Genomic DNA, 17,105 nt, shown 5'->3' with positions numbered 1-17,105 from the left:
GTGTTTTTCAAGTAAAAATCCTTGCGTTCTTTACTTTCTGGATTATTTATTACGCAATTGTAGTATAAGGAACACATAGAGGAACGAGGTCCTTCGATAATCCAATACACGCAAAAATTGGGCACCACACAAATCACCCCCCTCTCTTGTATGTTATTAAAGTATAAAACATCAGAGCTTGTTGACTTTCAGGCAACCGTATGGGCAGATGTCCATAACTATTATGAGTTACAAATAAGGATAGAAGACGATCAACTTGGGACTTCGGTGTCAACCAAGGGATGGGGTCGAGACAAAAACCAGGACAAGTTTAAGAGCGACTTTGATGTGGACCGACGGTCCTCTAGAGGTCATTTTCTACCGTACGACTGGACTGATAGGCATAGCAGCAAATGGTTTTAGTCATCGAATAGGTTTGCTTCCAACAGAAGAGCTGATCGTGGTCAAAACAGTAGGTCGTTATAGGAGAAGGAGGTACCAGGGGCCCGAGACTCCGCATATCCTAGACTATCAGATTAAAACTTTAACATAGGCTTGGTAGAGTTGGTATCGGCAATGAGAAATATCAAAGAAGCACGGTTCTCGAAGCCAATTCGATCAGACCCTAGATAGAGGGATTCCGATTTATGGTGTGAATACCATGGGACTCACGGCCATAGAACTAGGGGCTGCCGACATCTTCACGAAGAGGAAGCGACAATATTGAAGAATGACCTTCTTAGGGAATTTTTAAGCGACCGAACCAAGAATAACTATGGACGAAGCTGAGACAATGCGGAGCCTTCGAAGGTAGCAGAAGGGTCACCTCGGATGACTATCAACATGATCTGCGGAGGAAACAACGCCAATGTCTGACCTTTTTAGCAGCGAAAAGTAGTAGAAGATGATATCACCTTTATGGAGGAGGACATTGATAGACTTCTTCTGCCACACAGTGACGCTTTGGTAATCTCTCTCAATGTTTTAGATTTCAAAATTCAGCGTGTTTTGGTTGATCTAGGATTTTTGGCCAACACCATCTAATAGAGAGTTCTAGAGCAAGAAAGGTTGATTGGAAACATTATTCCGGCGATAAAACTCTTAGTTGGCTTCAACTTGACAAGCATGACGACCCGAGGAGAGATTTTGCTGCCCACACCCGTCGAAGGAGTAACAAAGACTACTCTATTCGAAGTGGTAGATGGCAATATAAGTTACAATGTAATCCTCGGAAGGCCATGGATACATGAGATGAAGGATGTGCCCTCAACATATCACCAGTTGTTGAAATTTCCAATGCCGGAAGGAATCAAACAAATAAGAGAAGACCAACCGACAGTGAGGGAGATGAACACGGTAACTATTTCCATCAGTAAGGGGAAAGAGTCCAACAAATAGCATTTACAGGAACCTATGCCTTCTCCTTTTCTGAATGAAGACGATAAAGGTGAGGAGTCGTCGGAATCCTACCCGGTTCCGAGATATTTTTAGGTACTAAAGGAGGCGGACGATACCAAGTCAACCGAGTAAGAACTTGAGCAAATGGCCCTGTTCGAATAATTTTTGGAAAGGAAGTTTCATTTGGGAGTAGGATTAAATCCCGAGCTCTGGTTAGAATTTATAAATTTTCTTAAAGCTAATGTTGACTGCTTTGTGTGGTCGTACTCAGATATGACAGGTATCCCATTAGAGGTAGCAGTTCACCAGCTACGTCTTGATCCAAATTTCCCACCGGTAAGGCAAAATAAACGCCCGATAGCAGAGGTCAGGAATAAGTTTGTTAAAGAAGAGGTAACTCGATTAAAATATTGGTTTGATCCAGGAGATAAAATATCCAGAATAGTTATCCAACGTAGTTGTAGTACCCATGTATGTGCGTAGACTTTAAGAATTTAAATAAGGCATGACCTAAAGACTCATTCTCGTTGTCGAACATTGATCGAATGATTGATGCTACGACCAGACACGAGCTAATGAGTTTACTCGATGCTTACTCCGGGTAAAATCAGATCAAGATAAACCCGAAGGATCAGAAAAAAACCTCTTTCATAACAAACTTTGGCACATATTGCTATAATGTGATGACTTTTAGGCATAAGAACGCCGGAGCCACTTATCAGGGGCTCGTTAATAAAATGTTTGAGAATCAGACAGGAAAACAAATGGAAGTATATATTGATGATATGTTAGTCAAGTCTTTGAATGCATGAGATCATTTGAAACATCTTCAAGAAACTTTCGATATTCTGAGGAAGCATAACATGAAACTCAACCCGGAGAAATGCGCATTCGGGATTGGCTCCGGTAAGTTCTTTGGGTTCCAGGTCTCATAAAGAGGGATCGAGATAAATTCCGATAAAATCAAAGCTATCGAGGACATTCCGGACCAATTGACAAGTGTGAAGGAAGTACAGAGGTTGACCAGAAGGTTGGCGGCTCTATGCAGGTTCATCTCAAGATCCTTAGAAAAGTGCCATCACTTCTTTTCACTTCTGAAAAAGAAGAATGATTTCGAATGAACTCCAGAATTCCAACAGGCATTGAAAGACCTAAAAAGGTACATGTCCAGCCCCCCATTACTGTCTAAATCGGGGGAAGGCGAGCGGAGGAAGGTATGGAATTTCCTGTTTACTACATTAGTAAAGTATTATTGGGAGCGGAGACTCATTATTCGCACCTCGAAAAGCTGGCCTTGGCTCTCGTAGTTGCCTCTCAAAATCTTATGCCTTAGTTTCAGTGTCACCCGATAGCCGTTGTGACAACCTTTCCCATAAAGAGTGTCCTTCACAAGCCTGAATTGTCAAGACGTTTATCAAAATGGACAATCAAAATGAGCGAATTAGACATTGAGTACATACCCAGTATTACAATTAAGTCGCAAGTTTTGGCCGACTTTATGGCCGACTTCAGTCCCGGGTTAATGCTCTTGGCTGCTAAGGAAGCAATGTTTGTGACAAAAATGGCATAAGGAGTTTGGACCTTGTTTACGGATGGAGCTTCCAACATAAGAGTCTGGTCTCGGGGTTGTTCTAATCAGGCCCTCGGGGGAAACCCTGAGGCAAGCCATTAAAACTATTCGGTTAAATAACAATGAAGCCGAGTATGAGGATTTAGTTGTAGGACTTGAACTAGCCGTAGGACTAGGCTCCGAGGTCATCGAAATAAAATGCGACTCCCAGCTGGTAGTAAACCAAGTGTATGGGATTTTTGACACAAAGGAATAACACATGCAGCAGTATTTGAACAAGGTTCAAGCATTGCTTGCACGATTCAGAGAATGGTCAATCATCCACATTCTGAAGGAAGAAAATATGGAAGCAGATGCATTGTCTTATTTGGAGTCATCCATGGAGATGAAAGGATTTTATTCCGGTACTGTCATCCAATTTTTACATTCGGTGTTGGATGTGGATGACTACTACAAAGTCAACTCAACCAACATAGTTTGGGACTGGAGGAACGAGTTCATCGAGGATCTTCGGCATGATAAACTACCCGAAAATCCGAAGGCGTCCCGGGCACTACGGACCAAAGCATCTCGCTACTGCCTCGTAGATGGACAGTTATACAGAAGGTCGTTCTAAGGACCATTAGCCCAGTGTCTGGGGGACTCGGAGGCGGACTACGTGATGAGGGAAGTCCACGAAGGAGTTTGCAGGAATCATTCTGGTACAGAATCGTTAGTTCTAAAGTTGATCAAGGCAAGTTACAACTAGCCTAGTATGGAACATGACGCAAAGGAATTCATTCAAAAATGCAACAAATGGCGACATCATGCACAATTGGTGCACCAATTAGCATAATTTTTGCATCCAGTGCTGTCCTCGTGGCCATTCATGAAATGGGGGATGTACATAGTTGGAGTCGACAGGCGGAGTCGACCGACAAGGTAATTATTCAGAACCTTAAGAATAAGTTAGAATATTCTAAGGGCAAGTGGCCTGATGAGCTACCGAGAGTGCCATGGGCATATCGGACAACGACGAAGTCGATCATGGGAGAAACATAATTCTCTCTCGTGTGCGGCGCGTAGGCTCTTATACCAGCGGAAGTGAGGGAGCCGACTTTGAGGTTTTCCTGAACAAACAAAGAAGCAAACATCGAAGCATTACTGGTAAAGCTAGACTTGCTCGATGAACACCGAGACTTGGCGTACGTGAGGATGGTGGCTCAATTGCAAAATATGGAAAGGTATTACAATTGTAGGGCTAATCTCCGTTATTTTAAAGTAGGAGATTTGATTTTGAGTAAGGTCACTACGAACACTCGGGATCTACGTTTCCCCCGGTAAAGGAAGGCGGATATACTACCGGTTCAGGGCCTTCATCTTCTTTAGTCTCCCCTTCGGTTCCCGAATACTTAGAATTAGTATTTGAGGAGTAAGTTGTAGTGGGTCGATCAGGAAGATTTTCATGAGCAATTAACTCCAATTCCCGAGCCTTGGCAATACACTCATCAATATCGGCAATGCCAACTTTGGCCTCCTTCCAAGGTCTTCCTCTTCATGAGGTACATGTCATAAGTCTTCTCGAAGATGAGGGAATTTTCTGTCTTGGAGTTTTGCTCGGAGTTTATCGATTTCGGCCTGAAGCCCTTCTCTTTTGACTTTCATGGCGCTGAGGCAGGAATCAAGCTCAACATTTGTAGTTGCGTGGAGTCGGTTTTGCTCCATGATTCTCTTGAGCCTCTCTTTCATTTTGGATCTCTTCTCTTCGGCAGTTTTGGCCTCCTCGGTTTTGGAGCATAAGTTGGCCTTCAAATTATTGATTTTCTCCTCGAAGGCAGACTCGCGCTCGGAAACGACGATGGTAGCATCGTGAAGTTTGGCCCATTTAGCATTAGCTTCTTGAAACTTTTCATATAATTGGGCAGTTTCTTGGCAATGGGCCATTCTATCTTACTCGCTATTCTATAACCGAGCCTCAAGCTCGTCCATATCTGCAACCTTTGCCTCCAGCATCGGGAGGCGTGCGCTAAGCTGTTTCCTTTTAGCTAAGAGTTGATCTCACTCGGAAGCAAGTCCATGTTTATTAAGGATCAAACTTTGCAAGCCTTCAGAAGTAGGAAGGTTGGCCTATAAAAAGAAGGTTGAAGTTAGGATTACCGTTGCAACATGTAAGCAGAAAAGAAGATATGAGGAAACTAGTATGATACCTGTGCCACACTGTACATACTATTGTTTATCAAACACTCCCCAAGGGAGCCCATTTTCTTCCAATCTTTCGCTGAAGCCAGCGGTTTCATCTAATTGGCAAGCTCCACCGGCCCAGAGAGGACATAGCACTCCTTCGAGATTGAAAGAGTGGCGTTTCGCCTTCCTTGGAGATCCTGAGAAGGCATAACGTAGGTGATCCCCAAGTTTCTGTGGTCAGGAGACCGAGGAGGAGAAACATTCCTATCTCGATCGGCTGATGCCAGTGTAGAAGGTGCAATTGGTGCTGGTGGCAAATGAGCAACTGGTGTCGGTGGGCATAAAGTTATTGGCATAGAAGGAGAAGAAACGGTTGTTAAAGAAGGGATGTTGATTGTTTCTTGCTCAGTAGATGAAGGCAGAAAGAGCTCGAGGTTCGAGCTCCTTTGGCCGGAGACAACAATGGGGGCCGGGAAATGAGAATCAACATTCTTGACCGATCCCTTCTCACCCAAAGTGCCTCAACTTCATTTGATGATGGGTCTTGGAGGTCCCCCAGCTGAGCATCGGGTTGAGCTGATGAAGATCCTTTTCTCCTTTGAATAGAAGCCTATTCATCACTGGCTTCTCCTTCGTCATCGACGACCACTGTAGGTATTGTGGCCGGCTCGGTTGGTGTTTTCTTTGCCCTTTTCTCCTGAGTCCCAGCCAAGGAGGAACGTCTCCTCTTCGGTTTCTTGTTCTCGGGTTGGGGACTCCAAGAGAAGGCACCCTCACCGGAGGCTTGGGCAGATCTACGAGCTCTGTTTCGAGAAAGGGCATTTTGCAACACCCTCCTAGCTTCTTCGGGGTCATCTAAGGCGTCGACTTCAGGGGAAGATGACAGAGCTCCTCGGAAGCCCTATATTAGGCAAAAGTAGAGTCAGCAATTTATTCATGAGATTTCTTGTGTTCGAACAAGGATAAAAGAAAGAAGGACTTGGCTTACCATGGTGCTTGGACTTTCACCCGTATTTAGGGGCCATTTCCTTCCACCGTCGGGATTCTGGAGTTGTAATTTCCAGAATTTATGAACCCAATGGTCCAAGCCTTGAACCCGTGGCGGTTCCCATCGAGTAGCTGAAACGAAGGAAACCAAAAATCAACAAAAGCGGGAAATGATCTTTTCAGGGAGAAAGGAAGAAGATAATCGAAAACATACGAAAAAGGTTCCACGACTCGGGAAACGCTGGAGTTGTGGTTGGGATGATGTCCCTGGTAGCAATAATAACGAACCGTTCCATCCATCCACGATCGTTGTCGTCATCTACACTGGTGAGAAGAGCGTAGTGACCACAGCTGCTAAAGTGCATAATTGACGAAGGGAGGCCATCGTCCGCCATATAGATGGGACTACTTGTGCTAAGCAGATCTTATATCGGTGGCAAAACTCTAAAATTATTGGATCGAGCCCTTCACTCGACCCCAAAGAGAAGGGACCCAAGGTAAAGGGATACGTATAGACATACGTGAACCCCTCCTTGGAGTAGGTAAATTGCTCTACCATATTTGGGGCGAGAATTTTAATATTGGGGCAGTTGCAGTCCTCCTTCACAATTGGGATACTATAATGGCGAATGGAGGAGGATACCTATGAACTGGACAAAGTCGGTGGCCTTGAGAAGTTGCAGAAGGAGATTTTTCTTGAAGGTCGTTTGCAGTGTTGAGCTGAAGAGGTATGATGGTGCTAACAATTGGAGGTTCAGACTCAACATCAACCTCCTTGTTTTTGTTTTTCTTTGGGCCTCCATCGAAGAAAAGACCGGTATCACTGAAGGAAGCAGTTTATGAAGACATGGTGGCAAGAGATTTGTAAAAGAAAAGTTCTTGTTGAGGAAGTTGAAGGTTGTGAAAGGTTTCTAAGAAAATGCAGAGAAGAAGAAAGGTTTATAAAAGTTGTGAAAGTGAATAAGTAAAAATGTTGAGTAGCAAAGAAGTTATAGACGACAAAAATCGTGGTTATAATTATCTCAAAAATCGGCAAAAATATTTGCTGAATCGCGGGGCAATACGTGTTCGGGGTATTAAATGCGAGAAGACGTGCGTCCTTTCAAGCATCAGTGACTGTTCAGGAACTTTTCCGCCAAGAAAGAAATCTTCACCTACTTTCCGGTAACACTAAGTTACGTCGCTGGAAAGTAGGGGGACTATTTGTATGGGGTAAAATTAATTAATAACAGATGGCCGAATAGTAAAATAGCGCGTGGAAGCAAAGGACGAGTCGGGAACACAACCAATACTAGATACAACATGTGTGACCGGTACCGGATAAATTTCGAAGGGAACGTAGTCGACGATAGAAGTTTAAAGGTTTTTCATCGGATAACATTCAATGAGGGAATATTCGCTAACATTAAATGAGCGACTGTTGTAGAGAATATTTGTATTCAAGGCATGCCGTTATATGTTCATCAATGACTTTTTTATTCTCATTTAAGAGGAACTTGATCCTAGGATCCTATTTCCCTAGGTAGAGCTATAAATAGCGGGGGTCAACAACTATTGTAAGCACATGAAAATATTCTGCACAAAAAAGCTATACTTTCTTATTTTGCTCTCAATTTAACAACTTTATCGTCGCTTTATTACTCCCTTCGTTTCAATTTATGTGAACCCATTTGATTGGGCACGAAGTTTAAGAAAAGAGAGAAAACTTTTGAACTTGTGGTGTAAAATGAGGCACATATATTTTGTGTGGCTATAAATCATTGCATAAAGGTAAATTATTTCCAAATAAGGAAAGAGGTAATTCTTTTTGGTACAGACTAAAAAGAAAATAGATTCACATAAATTGAAACGGAGGGAGTATTATTTTCACTGCTGCTCTCGGAAAGGCTGAGTTTGGAACTAAGCTTGTTATCTTCTTTAATTTCAGCCGTTAAATCTTAGTTTTAATCTTATTTCTTTATTGTTTTGGATCAAATCGATTTGCCTATCTATAAACTACGTTATAAATTCAATTGTACCGTTTTACGGGTAAATAATGTATATTACCAAAAAGTTGAGACCGTAGAAGTTGTTAAATACAGTTAAATGAACCAATAAGTAGAGGAATAGGTAACTAGCATCTATCAAGTTAATTAGGCCTGCACTTTGAATAGTAAAAACTGTCAATATGCATTGGGAAATCCTACCAAACTAAGTGTGACCTTCAAAGAATGAAAAGTTTTGTTTGCTGAAATAAAAATATTTGTTCAATAATTGCTTTCTACTCTTGGTCTAATGTAGGTAGGATAACAAAGACTTATCTTTAGAAGTACCAATCAACATAATAGGACGTGTTGTTCTTTTGTTATTTGCACGACTTCTATTACATCATAAATAGATTTCAAAGTATTAATCAATGGCTCTGCTGCATTTTATTTCTCCTTTTTGACATATAGTAACATATATGTTAAATATCGTGCATAAACTTTTTGTTTTACACCAACTCTTCACTGGTAAATACTTATTTGTAGCGGATGTTTACATAAATCTTAGTAATTAAAAATTAATGTGAGAATACATATAATTTAATTATATATATTGAGAAATATAGTATGGAGTAAATATTTATAAATATTTGACTATAAACCTAATTATTAGTTATATATTATATAAACTTCAAATGGTGGATCCTTTCCACCCCCACCAAATTACATGGGGACACCAAATATAGACATGTGTCGTATATAAGGTGAAGAGAGTTTGCGAGGAAGAAACCACAGTGTGGTCTATAGTAAGACAGACTGAGAAGCTAAGGACCGATCAGAATACTAGCTCAATTGTGAAAGATCGGTACAAGTGTAGTTCGTTTTCAATTTTGAAACTGGCGTCTAATATATAGAGTATACGGACATATATATAATATATATAGGAGATCATATTGAGGGAGATGAGAAAAGGGAGAGCAGCATGCTGCGATAAAGGTAAGGTGAAGAAGGGGCCATGGAGTTGTGAGGAGGATCTTAGGCTCATTTCTTTCATTCAGAAGCATGGTCACCCCAACTGGCGCTCCCTCCCTAAACAAGCTGGTACGTAGCTCATAACTCAAATAAGGTCATAGTTTCAGTAGTTGGAATCCGAGTACTACCCTTAAGAATTACAGTAATATTTAAGATTCGCGTATATGAATAGTTTAAATGTGTCCATATTGCTCTTCATGTTTATGAGGCGCATATATATCTGGTAATTAAAAGCTTTTCCTTGGGTGATTTATATTGCCCGTTCCAGTTCATTTGATCAGGGAATTAATAGACCCTTATCAATAGAAACAACAATGGAAACAAAAAAAGGGAGGTGCAGTGCCCATAAGATTGCCTTGCATGCCCAATACAACAATAGATACAAGGTTTAATCAGGTCAGCTAGTTCGATAATAACAAGTCTCTGCCTGCTGAAGACAATTTCTTCTATATTATTATTGGGCCAAAGATATATTTGACCATAGCAAAAATTTTGTGAAGCCAAATTGTTTGACCAAGAAATATAATCTCCAGTTAAACTATTAAATATATATAATGAAGGGACAAATCTAGTTAAGGATAATAATTCTAGATATTAAGCATAAAGAAGCACGATAGATGAGACTAAGCTCGCATATGATTGATGACAATAAATATGAAATACTCTTGCAACAAGAACATTAAATGAGATATATCTAGCAATAAATGTCAATAAATGACATTTATGTAAATAAAAAGAATGGTTCACCCGATAATGAATGGACAAAGTGAATGTTCTGCCTGACAACGGTGAATGACAGATAGATCAAAGATTTGCATGAACAATCCTTGGATCCGGTGAAAAAGCGGGGAATAATATGAACTAAAATCTGTATAAAAAGGTAGTCTTTGTGTTTTTATCCTAAAGGAGTCTTCTTCTCAAAAGTTTTCTTATCAGAAAAATATTACATGCCCTTATCATTGTCTCTTCTTTCTATATATATGGACCCATTTTCTTAGAAAACACCAATAGTACAAACACCAGGAATATTCACTAGAATATTCCCCTTTTTAATACCCTATTATGATAAATTAGCCATTACAAGTCTTATCACTAATAATCGATCTCTACCTCGACCCTTGTGACATTTTGACTGCGATCTCTATTGATATCTCGACCACCGCTTATATCGACACCGCGACCATTAATCTCGCTATGGTTTAGGCGAGCTCGACCGATGACATTCATTAATGTCATTTTATGCTAAATATTCCAAGGGCATATTTTTGGCCTATACACTAACCATAGCAAAAATATTTTAGCGCAAATTTGTCGTTTAGAAATAGTTGGGGTTGTGTAAAATCTTAATTTGATTAGTTTATAGTACGAGTATATATTTAATTAACAACGAGTATATATATATATATATATATATATATATATATATATATATATATATATATATATATATATATATATATATATATATATTTATTAACAATGTCATGACTGAGACAATCCCCAATCAGAATAATCAACCAACAGTAGGTCTATATATAACTAATGAAATTTCATTTTCAGAAAGCGGTTGGAGAAAGTAAGGCAGGTAATTAATTACTGGTAAAAAGTCATCAATGGTCCACGGTCCACCAGGAAGAAAAAACGAATTAAGTTACTTGCAGCTGGCAAAAACTTCGAATATATTCACCAACTTGGTCAATTAAAAATATCTTGTGTTTTGTTGATTTTGTAGGGCTACTGAGGTGTGGAAAGAGTTGCCGTTTGAGGTGGATTAATTACCTAAGACCTGACGTAAAGCGAGGAAATTTCACTCCAGAAGAAGAGTACACTATTGTCAAATTGCACCACTCTTTGGGAAACAAGTATGAATCATATACCCTTATTATACGACCAAGCTTGTGAAACATCTATTCCTAGATATCGATAAATTTTTGAGCATCTTTTCAATATTATCTTTACTCCTACGTCCAAACATGCATATATATTCCCTAATTCAACGTCATCATTAATTAATGGACAGGTGGTCAAAGATTGCATCTCATTTGCCTGGAAGAACAGATAACGAGATTAAAAATATATGGAATACACGCTTAAAAAAACGATTCAAGAATGCAGAATTAGATGGTTGTGCTAATTCATTTTCCCCTCCTTCTTCATCAACTTCGGTAGTGTCACATACTGCCAATGAGGGAGAATTCAAGAACGTCAATGATGACAATATGATAACAGAGAAAGAAGCATCAAAATCTTGCTCTCCTACTTCTTCCTATGCCTCAAATCTTTCCAATTTAAGCCAAGTTGAGATTTCAGGTCCAAATGTAGATATGGATTGGATATTCCAACTGAATGAGGAGCCTAATCTTGAGTACTTTCCATGTATCACCGCGGGAAAGGTGCATGATAATGAGGGGATGATTGAAATCCCATTGGAAGGATCTGGAATTGATTTTTGGGACATGTTAGATATTATGAGCCCTTCTCCTAATTCAGAGTCCAAATTGGACAATCATTCTGAGGGGTCTGATCAGCCAGTTTGCCAAGGCATATCGGAATTTGAATGCCAAAATTGGATGAGATACTTTGAAAATGAACTGGGTCTTAAGTAAGACTACTACTGCGTCCAATTAATGTTACATCCCAAGACGAAGAAGCCCGTCCTCCCATTAATTACTCCCATGCAATTATTTAACTTTGGTCCTTCACCACCTTCAAATATTAATACTATTAGCAATTATTAGCTAGCTAGAGAATAAAAGCAACCTAAGAAGCAGACGTTTAGAATTTAGAATTTAGGGTTCAAATGTTAATATTACTTGTATACTACAGAAAGATAATTAGTGCAAAGCGTGCGTCTCCACACAAGGAAACAGTTGGAAACCCGCCTCTTTCAAAATTTTAAGTAAATTAAGAATTCTATACTTCTTTATATGTAATTAATAGCATCAGTTGAATAATTAGAACAAGACTGTTCCAAGTAAAGCTTTACCATTTGACAAACTCAGTACGTAGATGCATTTGTGACAAAGTCTTATTCCTTAGTTTCTTTTCTGTACAAAGGGAAGTGTCTGGAACCTAAGCAACAAGTTTTTGGACTTAAGGGACCAAAATAGGTCCCTTAAAAAATTGAATAATATTTTATATATAGCGCATATTTTACGTTAACGACCAGAACCCTGTTAATGTATAGCGTATGTATTACATGCACTATACCTTAATTCAAAATAGGTCATGTTCATGTATAGCGCATGTAATTCATGCGCTATACCTTTTCCAGGAAGCCCGTTCCCCCCTCCCCCCCCCCTCTTTTTTATTTTTTCTTCCCCCATTGAAGCCCACAAAGGTCCCACAAAAGAGCGCGGGTTTTGTAATTTCGAAGATTGAAGGTTTATCTGTGCTGTAGAACAAAGTAGGTAGTCGAATTTCAAGAAACGGTGGTCCAAATCCACATTCAAACTTTTCAAATATTCTCAAAATTTAGGTATTTCTTAACACTTTTCTCTGTATTAATTATTTACGTTATGTATATTACATGTGTATTAGCTATTGCGCAATTTATTTCGGATTTTTTTGCAACTTGTTTTTTTTGTTAGTTGTAGTAATAGTAAAATAGATCTCGGTTTTTTTTTAAATTACATAAAAAAAATTAGGAATAGTTATAATTTTTGTATAATTTACAATATTTGATTTTGTTTGACAATTTTACTGATTATTTGAAATTTAGCTAGATTTTTTATTATTTATTTATTTTGTTGAATATTATTTAATTGGAGAATTTTGTGAATTTTATTTTTTATTAATAGTATTAAATGTATTTGTGTAATAGTATGTAAAGATTAATTGTTTGTTAAATGCTACTACTTTATTTATTTGCCTGCCATAAAAGTAGTATTTTGGTTCCTACTTTGGTTATTAAATTCCTGCTTTGCCCGCCATATAAGTTAAACCAATAACATACTTTAGGATTCTTTGATTGTTGAATAAAAATTGGATAGTTGGCAATACAGAGAATACTCTGTCGATATTTTGTCACGAAATCCAGAAAAACAAAGGTACAAAACTTTATTGATTATGTAGCATCCCGTAAAATGTTGTAACATCAAATATTTCTTAGCTTTTGAGTAACATTTTATTGGTGCCCTTAAAAGGTAAGTTATAATTTCTTGATTAGCCATCTATTGCGGGGTTATTAAATTATTAACGGAAAAGGGCCAAGAAAATCCTTGAACTATTTGAAATAGCTCAAAAATACCTTCCGTTTGTTTTTTGATACCAAAACTATCTATGCCATCTATGTTTTGGACCACAAATGCCCCTTAAAATGTTAGTCTGGCCATTGAAGCTGACATGGCAGTCCAAACGGGTTAGATTTGCTTACGTGGTCATCCACCTAAGCAACTGGGTTAAATTTGTTAATGTGTCCGTCCATTTAGGCAGCCCAAACTTGGCAGAAATCTCCTTCCTTTATGCTTTGTTCTTCCTTGTTGAACCATAATTACAACAAATAAATCAGAAAACTGAAATACACCAAAAATAGTTCTTCCATTATTCTTGTTTGAGTTGCTCTTCGGACTTTGAAACTCCAATTTCGAAGTGTGCTGAAGTTTGTTTGAAATTGTACATGTGTGTCGAAGGATCGAGCTCATTGATTGGGTTTTAGGGTCATCAGATCTGAAGCTCACATTTAATTCAGATGGTTGATTGTTGTTGAAAATCTTGTGTAGCAATTCTTCGTGTGTCAAAATTTAAAAATAGCTGCTGATTTGAAACCTTCTTGGTGAAATTTCTTTTATAAGTTGTTGTTGGGTTATTGAAAATAATTGCTATCAGATTTTAAGAGTTTAATTGTATGTTATTGTAAATTGCTTCGATATTGCGAATGAAGCTGAAAATTAAACTTTAACAACTGATTTCTTGGTTTGAACATCTGAGATGAATCCCCCAAAAACAAACCATGGAAGAGTTCTTAAAAGCCTGATCTCAGAGGAGGTTCCTCAGTAACAACATTAGAAGTGTTTTCAAAAGGTCTTGAAGAAGACGGTGTTTCGTTTTTGGGAACAGACTTTGAAGTTTTTGCCATTTTTATGAAGGAAAGAGATTGTTGATAAGGGGAAGCTTTGAGAAAACCAGAAGATGAAGAAGATGAAGTCCTTAGAACGCAAGAAGGATTTGAGCGTAAAAGTGCTAACAAACGGATTAAAGGGTATTTATAGGTTCCTCAAGCGGCGGTTCATCTCCTGAGGTAGCCGACCGACAACTGACATACATTTAATACTTCGAAGACCGGGATGATGAGACATTTCCATTATTCTTATCACCTACGTCATGTACCCGTCGTCATGATTTATCGAAGTAAGGACCGAGGGTTCATATCATTTTTAATCGCTTACTCTCCAAAAAATGAGGGGACTATCTGTATACGGGTAGAACCGAGCTCAATGCTCGATCGAGGAATCTGAAACAATGGGTCAAGTCTCGGCTCTTACATGAGAAATCGAAGGTACCGATATAACTGAGCTTGATATCGAGGGTTGAAGTTCGAACAAGACCATCAGATTTGCCCTCGAGTTTATCGGGGGAACGACCGACCCCGTTCTAAATGGCCTCGAAGAAAAGCTTTACCCACTCACACGACAAGTATCCGTGGTTCTCGTATTTGACCAATCATTATGGCGGAAATTACAGAATTAAGGCAAAAGGGGAGCCAACGGTCTACATAATTACTAATAAAATAATGCCTTAAAGGTTTCATCTCCCCGTATATATAGATGGAATGGAGTAATTTATAGGGGAACATTGTAACATACTTTAAAGAACAACATATTATCTTTTAGAGCTTGGTTCATATTATTTTGGCTTCAGTAACATTCTAGCGTTCCAAGGCTTTAGTGGCTCAATCTGTGTGGTTTGCACTTGTATTCCTATTTATTTTCCCATATTAAGTCTGATTCCTCACTTTGTATCGAAATATATCATATATTCTTAAAACCACGGTATAAATTCAATTGTTATCTGATTTTGAGGGTAAACAGTTTGGCGCCCACCGTGGGGCTAAAGATAATAGTGTTATTTGATACAAATCTTCATAACACACACTGCTTTACACTTGTTCTGTGAAGTTTCTTTGATCTCAGGCCAAAAATGACAAACTCTGAATTGACACCTCTACATATTGACAACAAGGATGGTCATCAAGGTGAGAATAACAACAAGGTGCCTGCTAATACGGGACCACCCGCTGATATCGTTGGGATTCAGACTGCAGATCCAATCGATGTGAATTCGTATGTAGCCATCGACACGAACTTGCATACTGACCCTGAAAATAACATCCATGGTGGAGCCCGATCTGCAGCTCGGAACACCCAAAATATTGAAGAAGAAGGGATCAGCCTACGCATGATCTTCGAAATGCTGCAAGCTCAACATGTGGCGATAGCTCAGTTGCAGAGCCAAACCCAGACACCGAGCAGGGTTAAACCCGATCCACCCCAAGAAGTCTCCTGCAAAATAGAACCGGCCGTGGTAAGGTCAAACGAACAAGAATCAGGGACTAACCCCGAAATTATAAGAATGCTTGAGGAGCTAACAAAGCGGATAGAGTCAGGGGAAAAGAAGATCGAGGTGAACGATAAAAAAGTTGAAACCTTTAATTCCAGGGTAGATCAAATCCCAGGAGCACCCCGATATTGAAGGGACTGGATTCCAAGAAGTTCGTGCAAAAGCCTTTTCCTCCAAGCGCAGCCTCGAAATCGATCCCCAACAATTTTTGCATGCCCGAAATATCTAAGTACAACAAAACAACCGATCCAAACGAACATGTGACCTCTTATACATGTGTCATCAAAGGGAACGACCTAGAAGGCGATGAGATCGAGTTTGTTTTGCTGAAAATATTTGGGGAGACCCTGTCAAAGGGAGCCATGATATGGTATCACAACTTACCTTCTAATTCTATTGACTCATTTGCTATGCTTGCAGACGTTTTTGTAAAAGCACATGCCGGTGCTATCAAGGTCGAAACCAGGAAATCAGACCTTTTCAAAGTCAAATAGAAGGAGAACGAGATGCTCAGGGAGTTCGTGTCCCATTTTCAAATGGAACGAATGGATATGCCGCCGGTCGCTGATGATTGGGCCGTTCAGGCTTTCACTCAAGGACTCAATATTCAAAGCTCGGTGACTTCGCAGCAATTGAAGCAAAGCCTGATAGAATACCCTCTCGTTACCTGGACCGATGTGCATAATCGATATCAATCAAAAATCAGAGTCGAAGATGATCAACTCAGGGCACCTTCGAAATCTATATATCCTGCCAGGACTCTCGATAGAGAAAAGAGGGACATCGATCGTGACCCAGGATCAAACGGGGATCGATATCGGCCCTATAATGGAGATCGAAGGAGCAGTGGGTCGAGACGAAACCCCGTAAGCAACGACAGGAGAAGTGATCAAGGTCGAAGCAATCGGGGACTCATGACCAAAAATAGCTTCGACAGGTCCATCGGGCCTAAAGAAGCATCGAGGTTATCAGAATACAACTTTAACATCGATGTTGCTGCCATCATATCTGCTATCGGGCACATTAGTGATACCAAATGGCCTCGACCTTTACAATCCGATCCAGCTCGAAGGGACCCTAACCAGATGTCAAATATCATGGCACTCACGGTCATAAAACGGAAGATTATCGATAGTTGAGAGAAGAAGTAGCATGTTTATTCAACAATGGGAACCTTCGAGAATTCTTGAGCGACCGAGCCAAGAACCTCTTTAGGAACAGGGATTCTAAAAAACAGACCGGACATGAAGATCCCGAACCACAGCACGTCATAAATATTATCATCGGTGGAGTCGACATCCCACAAGGGCCAATGTTGAAACACACTAGAATCTCCGTCACCAGGGAGAAACGAACTCGAGACTACATACCTGAAGGAGCCTTATCCTTTAGTGACGACGACACAAAATATATCATACAACCTCACAATGATGCACTGGTAATATCTATACTCG

The 17,105-nt window shown here is 39.6% G+C and overlaps 1 protein-coding gene across 1 annotated transcript; it reads left to right on the top strand.

The window, feature by feature from the left end:
* The first annotated feature begins 8,891 nt into the window (after positions 1-8,891).
* On the top strand, positions 8,892-11,982 carry LOC107823978 (transcription factor MYB63-like). Its single transcript, XM_016650689.2, has 3 exons — positions 8,892-9,162; positions 10,826-10,955; positions 11,114-11,982. The coding sequence occupies exons 1-3, from the start codon at positions 9,024-9,026 to the stop codon at positions 11,697-11,699; spliced, it is 855 nt and encodes a 284-aa protein (XP_016506175.1). The 5' UTR covers positions 8,892-9,023; the 3' UTR covers positions 11,700-11,982.
* The last annotated feature ends 5,123 nt before the right edge of the window (positions 11,983-17,105 follow it).

Source organism: Nicotiana tabacum, chromosome 9 (genome assembly GCF_000715075.1).
Source record: "Nicotiana tabacum cultivar K326 chromosome 9, ASM71507v2, whole genome shotgun sequence".
Taxonomy (NCBI): Eukaryota; Viridiplantae; Streptophyta; class Magnoliopsida; order Solanales; family Solanaceae; genus Nicotiana; species Nicotiana tabacum.
The sequence above is the reverse complement of the archived record's forward strand: the minus strand, read 5'-3'. Positions and strand labels throughout refer to the sequence as shown.

Bases quoted from the DNA above. Each gene is read 5' to 3' on its own strand.
- LOC107823978 (XM_016650689.2), top strand. From the start codon at position 9,024: ATGAGAAAAGGGAGAGCAGCATGCTGCGATAAAGGTAAGGTGAAGAAG. The intron at 9,163-10,825 runs GTACGTAGCTCA...TTGATTTTGTAG, and splicing joins CTCCCTCCCTAAACAAGCTG to GGCTACTGAGGTGTGGAAAG. The intron at 10,956-11,113 runs GTATGAATCATA...ATTAATGGACAG, and splicing joins CACCACTCTTTGGGAAACAA to GTGGTCAAAGATTGCATCTC.